Source organism: Octopus sinensis, linkage group LG19 (genome assembly GCF_006345805.1).
Source record: "Octopus sinensis linkage group LG19, ASM634580v1, whole genome shotgun sequence".
Taxonomy (NCBI): Eukaryota; Metazoa; Mollusca; class Cephalopoda; order Octopoda; family Octopodidae; genus Octopus; species Octopus sinensis.
This window is the reverse complement of record NC_043015.1, coordinates 41576269-41589567: the sequence shown is the minus strand read 5'-3', so window position 1 is coordinate 41589567 and position 13299 is coordinate 41576269. Positions and strand designations below refer to the sequence as shown.

General features: G+C 38.2%; 1 protein-coding gene across 5 annotated transcripts in view; it reads right to left on the bottom strand.

The window, feature by feature from the left end:
• Window positions 1-7829: 7829 nt before the first annotated feature.
• LOC115222011 (GRIP and coiled-coil domain-containing protein 2) overlaps window positions 7830-13299 on the bottom strand; it is a 133471-nt gene continuing 128001 nt past the window's right edge. For 4 of the 5 annotated variants that reach the window (XM_036511341.1, XM_036511343.1, XM_029792124.2 and 1 more), the window contains 4 exons: window positions 12855-12952; window positions 11525-11668; window positions 10408-10516; window positions 7830-8220 (listed from right to left, as the gene is read on the bottom strand). In XM_036511341.1, the coding sequence (XP_036367234.1) occupies window positions 8141-8220; window positions 10408-10516; window positions 11525-11668; window positions 12855-12952 (431 nt within the window). In that variant the 3' untranslated portion in view covers window positions 7830-8140. The remainder of the gene's footprint in view (window positions 8221-10407; window positions 10517-11524; window positions 11669-12854; window positions 12953-13299) is intronic. The other variant, XM_029792123.2, reaches the window with a different exon arrangement.

Below are 13299 nucleotides of genomic sequence, written 5' to 3'. Positions count from 1 at the left end.
AGTGAATTGCTTATGTATATTGCATTTGCAGAGGTGTGTTTAACAATATTTAGTAATTAAAGTTTGCCATTGTTAGCTCTGGATAATTCCAGAGGACATTTTATGTCATAAATCGCAATTTTTGAACTACAAAAATATTGACTGTTTTGAAAACTTTTTATTTATTTTATTTTTATTTTATTTTTTTGCATTTCCCATTTATATCATTCATTGATATTTCGTACACATTCGCATTTGATACTATAGTTTAAAATAAAACTGAAATGTTTATTATTGCAATTGAATAGAAAAGTATAAATATGCTTTTTTTCAGCGATCCTCGTTTGGGACTTTTCGAAAAATTTATCATAATTTCCAAAATAATTCACATATGAAGAAAATTTAAATACTATATATTATTTTAACTCCTAAGACTCCTGGCAAAGCTAAAAAATATGAATAAAAAATGTGGTAGTCAATGGATTAATACCATTGCTTATCTGTTAATCCTGTTCAAACAAGATTGGATGACTTTTCCTTACTTCCTGTTGGTTGTTGGTTTCACCGTTTCCATAGTATATGTTGTGTTCTAACAGAGACAAAATATTTTTTTTGTTGTATTCATTATCCATTAATATAACTGCATTTTTCTTTACCAGATTCTTTATCATTCATCAGTTCAATTGCATGTTTCCATTGAACAGTGTTGAATATTTAAAAACCACCGTGGTACTCCGTCGGTTGCGACGACGAGGGTTCCAGTTGATCCGATCAACAGAACAGCCTGCTCATGAAATTAACGTGCAAGTGGCTGAGCACTCCACAGACACGTGTATCCTTAACGTAGTTCTCAGGGAGTTTCAGTGTGACACAGTGTGACAAGGCTGGCACATTTGAAATACAGGTACAACAGAAACAGGAAGAAAGAGTGAGAGAAAGTTGTGGTGAATGAGTACAGCAGGGTTGGCCACCAACCCTTGCTGGAGCCTCGTGGAGCTTTTAGATGTTTTCATTCAATAAACACGCACAACGCTCGGTCTGGGAATCGAAACCGCGATCCTACGACCATGAGTCCGCTGCCCTAACCACTGGGCTATTGCGCCTCCACTTAAAACCATAGTAATCTCTCACAAGCACGATTGTGTGACAGCTAGCAGGCAAGGGGGCAGCACTGCATTTGGGCTGGTACTCAATTCCAGTTGAGTAGACTAAATCAACGTGAAATGAAGTGTCTTGCTCAAGGATATAATTCAGCCAATCCACCACCCAAAAATAATTCTTCCTAATTTTGGCACAATGCCAGCAATTTTGATGGGAGAAAGTAAGTCGATTACATCGATCCTGGTACTTTATTTTTATTGATCAGGAAAGGATGGAAGGCAAAGTCAACCCTGGTAGAATTTGAACCAAGAATATGAACATTATTTTACATTTGATGGATATTTGTTCTCATCTTGTTTGTTGTTAACACAACGTTTCGGCTGATATACCCTCCAGCCTTCGTCAGGTGTCTTGGGGAAATTTCGAACCTGGTTTCTCATTCCTAAGATATTTTTCGATGTTGTTGTTGTTATTATTATTGTTGTTCAGGTCACGGGCATATGGCGTAGTGGTTAAGAACGCGGGCTACTAACCCCAACATTCCGAGTTCGATTCCAGGCAGTGACCTGAATAATAATAACAACAACAACAACATCGAAAAATATCTTAGGAATGAGAACCCAGGTTCGAAATTTCCCCAAGACACCTGAAGAAGGCTGGAGGGTATATCAGCCGAAGCATTGTGTTAACAACAAACAAGATGAGGAGAAATATCCGTCAAATGTAAATAATATAAATAATGCATCTTTTTCACTGGTGGCACTCCACTGACTCCTCACCTTAGAAATAAGAACAACAACAACAACAAATTCTATGTCAAAAAATATTTATTAGAATCCAGAAAGAAGAAAAATCATAATTCCATGTCATCATCATCATCATCATCACTGTAATAATAATAATAATAATTATAATAATGTTTATTCCTTGTTCAACCAAAAACCTGGTTAGTGTGCTTACCTCATATGAAAGTACCTCCCCAAAATAAACCATTCTGTGAAAAATGGAAGTGCCGGATGAACCCTGAACAACCAAATCACATCATGGCAGGTTTTGCACATTGATGCCATAAAACGTTTTTTAAAAAGATAAATAAATAGGCGCAGGAGTGGCTGTGTGGTAAGTAGCTTGCTTACCAACCACCTGGTTCCGGGTTCAGTCCCACTGTGTGGCACCTTGAGCAAGTGTCTTCTACTATAGCCTCGGGCCGATCAAAGTGTCTTCTACTGTAGCCTCGGGTCAACCAAAGCCTTGTGAGTAGATTTGGTAGACAGAAACTGAAAGAAGCCCATAGTGTATATATATATATGTGTGTGTGTGTATGTCTGTTTGTCGCCCCCAACATGGCTTGACAACTGATGCTGGTGTGTTTAGGTCCCCGTAACTTAACAAAGAATAAGTCCTGGGGTCAATTTGTTCGACTAATGGAGGTGCTCCAGCATGGCCGCAGTCAAATGACTGGAACAAGTAAAAGAATAAAAGTCATCGTAGATGGATAGTCTTTGACAGTTTCAACGGCTGAATGCTTCCGTTGGTTCACGCTTGAATGATTTATTACAGAAAGTTAAATAACGTGAAACATCATAAGCAAATAAACATTGCGTCACCCAGTATAACACCCTCCCTGGCCCTTTATGTACCTTTAGCAGGGGTCCACTATTCTAAGCATTTAGGCCAGGTGTTCCCACTCTGAAGATAACTTCCACCCTTCCTCCCAGCCCCTAAGTAGAGTCAAGGGCACTGGTCTCCTTAGAGGCCCTTAAATAGGATCAGTGCACTACCCTTTTTCCTAGTGGCATCAGAAGCCCTTAGAAAGATACAAGGAGACTGCCCTATCTCACAGCTGTCTTAGAAGCCCCTAGAGAAAGACAGACACTACCCTTTCCCACCAGCAATTTCAGAAACCCTAAAGAGGGACATGAATGCTGACCTGCATCCTCTGATTGCAATAATAATAAAAATAATTTCTTTAAAAAGATACAATCTAAAAACAGATGAGGGGGGAGGGAGATCAACAGGCCAGGAAAAACTCCTACTTTTGGGACTCGAGACCCAAATCCATTGCTCACTCAACCAACCATTTCCCCAATTACATTACAGAGCCCCTAGATATACCATGTATGATAACAGCATATGAGATTATTTGTAGTCTTAATATTTAACCCTGCAAAACAAGGTACCATCTTAGAATCCGGGTATAAAACATGAACCTTAAATCCCTTTGGGGCATACAACAGGAACATGAAGAAAGAGTGAGAGAAAATTGTGGTGAAAGAGTACAGCAGGGTTAACCACCACCCCCTGCAGGTGTTTTCGTTTAATAAACACTCACAATGCCCTGTCTGGGAATCTGGGAACCGCGATCCTATGACCACGAGTCCACTGCCCTAACCACCGGGCCATTGCATCTCCACAACTGTGTCGCTGTTAATCAGACATCTGGAACATGAATTAGTATAAAATTTTGATGGAAGATTTTAATTTAGTAACTTGGTATCATACAAGCAGGAGGAATTGTCTCTTGATACCAAATCCACTTGTGGGGAGATGGGTAGTTTTTTATTGTTATCTACCTTATTCTTTTTAACATAACAGCCAGATCCACGATGCTTCCGGGTCCAGGTTCCAACACATTTACATTATTCACAGAAATGGTGGTCCAGAGAGCCACACTGTGGCATCTCCGGATCCAGAAGAGTGAAATGAAAAAGGCCGAATATGGGATGGAATGAGAGTTTGATGTTTGAAATTTTTTCCCCATGGGGCATCAATGAAGTAAAAAGAAATAAAAATAGGTAAAACCGGGAATCAAAACCATTTCAAGGAAATTTAGCTTGCTAGGAGGTTACCTTCAGGATTTTGAAATCCTTCGCAAAGGTTCTGTTTTTTTTCTTTTTGCATATTCCACAAAAACAAAGAAATAATAATAATAATAATGATGATGGTGGTAATTTCAAATTTTGGCACAAGGCCAGAAATTTGGGGGGACAGGATAAGTCAGTTACATTGATCCCAGTGTCCAACTGGTACTTTTTTGTACTGACCCCAGAAGGGATAAAAGGCAAAGCTGACTTTGACAGATATTGAACTCAGAATGTCACGACGCGGGTGAAATACCGGTAAGCATTTTGTCCGGTGTGTTAACGATTCTGCCAGCTCACCACCTTAAATAATAATAATAATAATAATAATATAATAATAATAATAATAATGGTTTCAAATTTTGCACAAGGCCAGCAATTCTAGGGAAAGAGTAAAGTCAGTTACAACAATCCCAGTACTCGACCAGCACTTATTTTATCGACCCCACCAAAAGGATGACAGGCTAAGTCAACCTTGAAAGAATTTGAACTGTGGACACAGAGAACCAGAAGAAAGGCTATTAACCATTTTATCAGTGGCTCTAATGATTCTACCAGCCTGCCATTATTAATAATAATAATAATAATAATAATAATAATAATAATAATAATAACGTTAAGAATAATGATGATAATAACAATGATGATGATGATAATCATAAAAATAAGACAGACAACTCTTGGTTGGATAACCAATGCTCCCCATTTTCCAATAGCAATTCCCATTGGTTAATATTTACAGGTCATGTGTTTGTGTATTATATGATATCTGCATTGTATATGATTTATAAATCATATATAATACACTATATACATACATATACATACATACATATATATATGCATATCATATCACATAGTTACATAAGATATTATATATATATAATATATATATATTACATATATAACAGGTATACACATATTGCATTACATATATATACACACATATATATACATACATATATATTAATATATATATATACACACTCACACATGCATATATGCATACATATACATATATGTACATATATATATATATATACATAAACATATGTATATAAATGTATGTGTGTATATATATGTTTGTGTTGCACAAATGTGTGTTTGAATGTATGTAGAATTGAATGTACATACAGCAAGGAGGATCAGATAAATAAAATGAAGAGATCTGAAGGTCAGGAAATGACAATGGAAGAAAATGTCCATGAAAATAGCCACTAGAGGGAGATGGCCGAAACATATACAATATCACGGGAGGCTGCGAAAGGTAGCGCTTCCTTTCACCTTCTTTAGTTACATGTATATGTATATATATTAAACATATATATATATATATACACATACATACACATATATAAAAGCACATTATAAACACTTAAAAACATATATTTTTATATATATACATACATACACACACACATACATACATGCATATAGACAAAAACATACAGATAAACATACATGAATATCTATATACATACATACATACAGAAATATATATCCTTACATACACAGATATATGTGTATATGCACATACATGCATTTGTGTGTGTGTGTGTGTATTTATGCATATATCACGTGACTGATCTGGCTATTAGAGGTTGTTACACATCGCTGGTCACAGTGCGCTTTGTATCGTTTTAGAGTTCGAATGATGCTACTCCGGTGGCTGGGCAAGCTGGCCAACATTGCCCCCTTGATTGAAAGGGGGGTTGAAGCAATGTGAAATGAAGTGTGTTGCTCAAGAACACAATGCGGTGCCCCAGCATGGCCACAGCTCGTGAGCTGAAACTAGATAAAATAAAATAAAATAAAATAAAATGCACTGCCCAGTCTGGGAATTGAAACCATGAACTAGCAATGGTGAGTGCAACGCTCTAACCACTACGCCACGTGCCTTCACATATATGTGACCAGATATTTACACAATAATTTCCAAATGCACACACACACACACACACACACACACACACACGCTGCATGTGAGTGAGAAATTTACAAAATTCTTTTCCTTTTTTTAATTATGTATATATGGCATAAAAATGCATAAATGAAAGCTGTGTGAGAGAGATGAAGAGATAGAAAGAGAGAGAGATAAGCATTGAGATAGAGAGAGAGAGACAGGGAGACAGAGACAGGGAGACAGGTAAAAAAAAAAGAGAGAGAGAGAGAGAGAGAGTTAGTGAAAGAGATAGACAGACAGAGAAATAGACAAACAGAAAGAGAGAGACACACAGAGTTAGAGAGACAAACAGAAAGAGAGATAGAGAGAGACAGACAGACAGAGAAAAAGGTAGAGAGAGAGAAAGAGATAAAGATAGATAGACAGAGAAGCAGAGAGAGAGTGGGAGAGAGATAGAGACAGTTAGACAAAGAAAGAGTTAGAGAGAAAGAGATATATATAGAGAGATAGAGATAGACAGAGAAGCAGAGAGAGAGAGAGAAGCAGAGAGAGAGAGTAGGAGAGAGAGAGATACATAGAGACATAAAGATATAGAGGTAGAGAATGACAGAGAGATAAGCAGAGAGAGATAGAGAGAGAAACAGAGAGAGAGATAGAGACAGTTAGATAGAGAAAGAGGTAGAGAGAGACAGAGATATATACAGAGCAAGAAAGACAGAGAGAGAGAGATACATAGAGACATAAAGATATAGAAGTAGAGAGTGACAGAGATAAGCAGAGAGTGAGAGAGAGAGAAAGATAGAGAGAAACAGAGAGAGAGAGAGAGTGGTAACGCCATTGACTAATTGCATAAATGTGGTGGGGAAGGGTTGGCAGTTACCAATGGTAGTAAGGGACCAGAACCAGAGATGCTTCACAGCCCCTGAGTGTGTCTTGAGTGAGCACCCAACTCAAGGGTGTCACAATGTCTGGCAAATCGGATGAGAACCGGTTCCTGGTTCTGGTCTTTAACACATTAGGGGCACAGGCTTGGCTGCGGGGTTAAGAAATCTGCTTCACAACCACATAGGGCCAGGTTTCATATGTAAGCGTGCGCACATACATACATGTGTGTGTGTGTGTGTGTGTGTTATATATATATATATATATACATACGTGCCTGCATGCTCCGCTGGGTGGCACTTTGGGCAAATGATTTTTCAATCATATCATAATCTTTAAGTGGATCAATTCCTTGTTAGTAAAATTTCATAAATGTAAACAGGGAAACTGTACAGAAACCTGTCATGTACGCTATGTATGTGCACATGTTCATGTATGTATATGTGTGTGTGTGTATATATATATATATAATATATATATATATAATACGTGCCTGCATGCTCCGCTGGTGGCACTTTGGGCAAATGATTTTTCAATCATATCATAATCTTTAAGTGGATCAATTCCTTGTTAGTAAATTTCATAAATGTAACAGGGAACTGTACAGAAACCTGTCATGTACGCTATGTATGTGCACATGTTCATGTATGTATATGTGTGTGTGTGTATATATATATATATATATATATATATATATATATATATATTATATATATATACACACATACATATATATATATATATAGAGAGAGAGAGAGAGAGAGACAGAGAGATAAAGAGAGAGACACACACACATGTACATATATATATAGACACACACATGTATGTGTGTATATATATATATGTATGTATGTATATAGACACACACATACATGTATGTATGTATGTGTGTGTGTGTATATATATATATATATATTTAGACATACGCATACATTTATTTACGTATATGTGTGTGTGTGTGTATATATATATATATATACATACATACATACATACACACATGCATGTGTATATACACACACACATTCATACATACACACACACACACACACACACACCACACACATAAAGGCATGTCATATGAAGAAATAGACATTCATGTCTTTCAGTTGCTTTCTCTTAGTCAGCAGCCATCCAAATGTATTTACCCACATATACACACACATATATACACACACCTGTATGTGATGAATCGATGACAGCTGATGCGACAAGGAGGAAGAAATAGAAGAGTGCAGTAGTGTAAAAGTGGTTGACGAGATGAGGAAAAGCAGGTGTCAGAATGGACAGACGGACGGTCGGACCGACGGACGGACGGACGGATGGGTGGGTGGGTGGGTGTGTGGTGGATGGATGGATGGATGGATGGAGAGATGGATGGAAGGACAGACAAAAATAGATGCACGTGGATATTTTACATGATGCCAGACCATCGATGGAGGTAGGAGCCCCAGGTTCCTGCGGCGTTGTTGCCAGGTGGTGCTGCAGAGTCACCTGAAAAGGAAACAAAAGCATATTGGTTAGTCAATAAAGTGTGCAGGTAGGTGGGTGTGTCAGGAGAGAGAGAGTGAAAAACGCAAAAGAGGATTCTACAATCATCATCATTGTTTAACGTCCGTTTTCGATGCTAGCATGGGTTGGACGGTTCAACTCATACCCCTCAAAATCTCCGGCAGAGAGTTTTACCATTAAGCTAAACTGCCCACTGACGTAATCACCACCAAATTTAGACACTAAATACTTTAGCTTTATAGAATAGCCAGGTGTGTACAAATGTAAACAAATATTTGTTCTTTTATTAGAAGCATCGAAAATGTGTATTCTACGATGCAGATAAGAAGATGATATACTTTTGAATGCAGAGTTGCCGTTAGAACAACAGAAAGACTGGGTAAAGGGGATGTTACACAATGGTGGAACATCAATGAAGAAATCAGTCTTAGTTTCCTGAGGTGTTGCTACCAAATATACGATAAGACCAAGTCTTACAAAATGCTATATATATATATATAATTATGTGAAATAGAAAGATGAATAATCTTGTAGTAGATTAATCAAAAGTTTAACCGATACCTTAGTAGCAAAAATCACAGCAGTAAACAGCACGGTTGGAGGTACAACCATATGGTGTTGCAACCGTGCGTTGGTGCGGATAATTGAAATTAAAATATTATTGGTGAATTGAAGAATGGAGCTGAACGCAGATTGAACAGAAATCGTTTTTTCATTCTACACGTGTTTCGAAAGGCACAATTTACCAAAATCCGATTGAATAATGGGACCATATTGTGTCTTTCTCTTCAGGAAGAAAATAGGAAATCCGTTGGAAAAAACAAAAACAGAACAGAGGCGGAGCAAAAACAAATCGAACTAGGCTCCTAAGAGCCCATGGCGAAACTGTTTATCAGTGTAGTGAGAACCGGTGGCTGAAGAATTTAACGGGTCAGGCATCGGTCAATCATGTGGGTGAGGGTGTGGTAGATGTTCTTTGTGACCGAGAATAAAGTTCTGACTATTTAAGGAATATTGGATGTTTTATAAGGGGCGAGAAAAAATCTACTTAGAGACGTGTGTGTGTATACTGTTCTATATGTGTGTGTTGGCGTAGGGGTAGAAAACATTTTTTGTGTACGGTGTGCGTTTGATCGTTCGGCTGTCAGTGGCTACTGCAGTGAGAACCGTTGGGTGGCAGAAAAAAAAATATATATTATGTTTTATGTGTGTGTGTGTTCATCTAAGCCTGCCTTGTCAGGAAACCCCCCGTTGTGAAAAAAAAACCAAGCCCCTTTATCTTACAGGAGTAATTCCCCTTGCAGTGGTTAATCGTAGATATCTTAAAGGCTATTTCAGAATTTGTTACCAAGGCTATGGGTGCCGTATTATTTATAAACGCTATTAAAAGCCAAATAAGTGTAACGCCGCCAATGGGGGCATCGAAAAGCCGACTGTAAAAGCCCGTTTACCATCCGGCCTCTGGCAAACAAAATATGGAAGATTCGGAGACACAAAGGTTGCACTGCCTTCTGCCCCTGTCAAATGGGAGGGCCACCGACAAAATTGACCAAAATAAAACGATTTCTGTTCAATCTGCGTTCAGCTCCATTTCTTCAATTCACCAATATATATATATATATATATATATATATATATACATGCATGTATGTATGTATATGTGCGTGTGTATGTATGTATGTATATGAGTGTGTATGTATGTGTGTGTGTGTGTGTATATATATATATATATATAGTAATTGTTTCAAATCTTGGAACAAAGCAGCAATTTGGGATTAGGGGGGAAGGTGTAAGTGAATTACATCAACCCCAGTATTCAACTGGTACTTATCAGGAGATAATTTGTTTGCTGAAGTTCTAAACAAGCACCACAAACTTATTAGATTCATAAGTTCAAGGTACCTTTGACTGAGGAGATACAATGAGGTTGAAACACCAGGTGTCCCAAAGTCCCCTAATACTAATAATTTGGACCGGCCAGAAACATATCAAGAATGAATATGTAAAATCATCATAAAAAAACAATAATTTTTAAAAACAATTAAAATCAAATACAAAAATAATTCAGGTTCAAAATATTGAAATAAAGAAAAGAGCAGCAAAAAAAAACAAAAAGAATTATGGAAGTTTTGTTTTGTTTTTTTTAATATATAAAAGTGATGACCCTACCTTGGGCGATTGCTGTTAGCTGTGTTTTCTCTTCGGGGCTCAATTTTAACATTGTACAAATAACTGGGATCAACATTTGTCTCTCATCTCCAGCTTTCAACATTACAAACTGGAAATACAAAACACATGAGTAGTAGTAGTAGTAGTAGTAGTAGTAGTAGTAGTAGTAGTAATAGTAGGAGTAGTAGTAGGGGTGGTAGTAAGAGTAGGAGTAGTGGTAGGGGTGGTGGTGGTGGTAGTAGTAGCGGTGGTGGTGGTAGTGGTAGTAGTAGTAGTAGGGGTGATGGTGGTAGTAGTAATAGGGGGTTTGTAGGAGGAGGAGGAGGGGTGATAGTAGTAGGGGATAGTAATAGTAGTTGGTGGTGGTAGTAGGGGTGGTGGTAGTAGTAGTAGTTTAGCCCCCACCAAAACCATGGTCGGTGTCCTGAATGAGCAACCCTATGATATTCAAAGGCTTTTTCGAATCTGACCAGCCCATATCTTATCTTTCTGTCCTTCAGCCACAGTGTATCTAGGACTACATTAGCTAATCTGGCACCGATTTTGATTATCTTAGAGACTTCGTTGTTAAACCTCCTTCAGACTACATATTCCAACAAACACACAAAAACAAGTACATACATATACTCTCTTTACTCTTTTACTTGTTTCAGTCATTTGACTGCGGCCATGCTGGAGCACCGCCTTTAATCGAGCAAGTCGACCCCAGGATTTATTCTTTTGTAAGCCCAGTACTTATTCTATCGGTCTCTATCGGTAAACACACCAGCTTCGGTTGTCAAGCAATGCTAGGGGGACAAACACAGACACACAAACACACACATGCATATATATATATATATATATACATATATACGACGGGCTTCTTTCAGTTTCCGTCTACCAAATCCACTCACAAGGTTTTGGTCGGCCCGAGGCTATAGTAGAAGACACTTGCCCAAGGTGCCACGCAGTGGGACTGAACCCGGAACCATGTGGTTGGTAAACAAGCTACTTACCACACAGCCACTCCTGCGCCTGTATATGTGTGTATAGTATATATAATTCGAATGTAGGGCTCCACAGAGGTGATGGCAATTGTAATGATGTATAAAGCAATCTATGATAATATATATACCTTGAGGAAAATATTCTTCAAATACTCTAAATTGGCCGATTCTTTCTCTCTTTCTTGGTTCCGCTCTAAACGACGGATTTCTTGCTTCAGAATTTTGGCCTGTTCGGTCAAGCGCATCACAGTTGCTTCGCTTTCATTCAGTAGCTGGAATTAAATAAACAGGTAAATAGGCAAATGTTCAAATGTTGAAATATCGATCGATTTTAAAACACAACAAAACATTATGTAATAATTTACAAAGAGGAAAATACACAAGAAACCAATCCAGCCTTCTCTCTTTCTCACACACACACACACTCTTTCTTTCTCTCTCTCTCTCTCTCTTTCTTTCTCTCTCTCTCTCTTCTTTCTTTCTCTCTCTTTCTTTCTCTCTCTCTTTCTCTCTCTCTCTCTCGTTTTCTTAGGAGAAATGAAAAGTGTTGTACAGTATAGCCCCAGGCTGACCAAATCGTCATGAGTAGATTTGGTTGACAGAAACAAAAATTGAGCCTCAAATGTGTGCATGTGTCTACATCTGTGTGTGTGTGTGTGTGTGTGTGTGTGTGATGCATGAGAGACAGTCCTCTTTCTGTCTAGCAAATCCACTGACAAGAGTAAGGTCAAATATAGAGATGAAGATCAAATTTTTTTCTCTTCAAACGAGGATTTAAAGTTAGCATCTATTCTGGGTTACACTTTTGACATGTGTGTGAGTTCCTGTGAGTACGTGTGTGTGTGTTTGTAACAGAAACGAATTAATATATAAGAGATGGAAGCACACAATAGAGACAAAAGCCAAGATTCAAACAGTGGGTCATGCTACAGCCAGCCTCCCCTGGCCCCTGTGCCGGTGGCACGTAAAAAGCACCCACTACACTCACGGAGTAGTTGACGTTAGGAAGGGCATCCAGCTGTAGAAACACTGCCAGATCTGACTGGAGCCTGGTGCAGCCTCCTGGCTTCCCAGACCCCGGTCGAAATGTCCAACCCATGCTAGCACGGAAAACAGACGTTAAACGATGATGAATGATGGATCATGCTGTTTTGAAAATGAAAAACAAAATTCATCAAGCCTTTGATCTTCCATGAAGTTGTGTTTTTCCCTCATCACCATCATCCTCATCATTTAACATCCATGTCCCATGCTGGCATGGGTTGAATGGTCAGTTAGAATTTGATGACTCCAAGAACTGCATCGTGCTCCGATATCTGCGTTGACAGAGTTTCTACAGCTGGATTCCCTTCCAGCAGATCCTCTCAAATGATCCAACCCATACCAGCATGGAACGTGGACATTAAATAATGATGACGATGACGACGATAACAAGGATACCTGAAGAAAATATCTTACCTGAGCCAGGTGATCACTCCTCTTCTGTGCTGAATCGTAGCTTGCTTTCAGCTCTTCTTCATTAAACACGGGAGGTTTCACAACTGAAACAGACATATCTGTTGAAATTAAACATCTGGGACCTGTCATTTAGGTCTCTCACCATTAATAATAATAATGATAAAACAATATAAAACAGATGTGTATGTTCATTATAGGCATAATGACACCCTTGAGATCTATCAATCCATTTGGTTGCATGTATTAGCTCTAGAATTGCCACAGTTATCCACTCTCCTCGCGGTGACAGTCAACAATTTTTTTACAAATTCATTGGTACTCTGGAGTTTCAAGAATGATGCTAGTCTTCAACCATTTTGAATTTGACAAATAGCATCACTCTTGAAACTCAAGAGTACCAATGAATTTGAATCAAACTGTTTTGATCACTCCTCTTCTGTGCTGT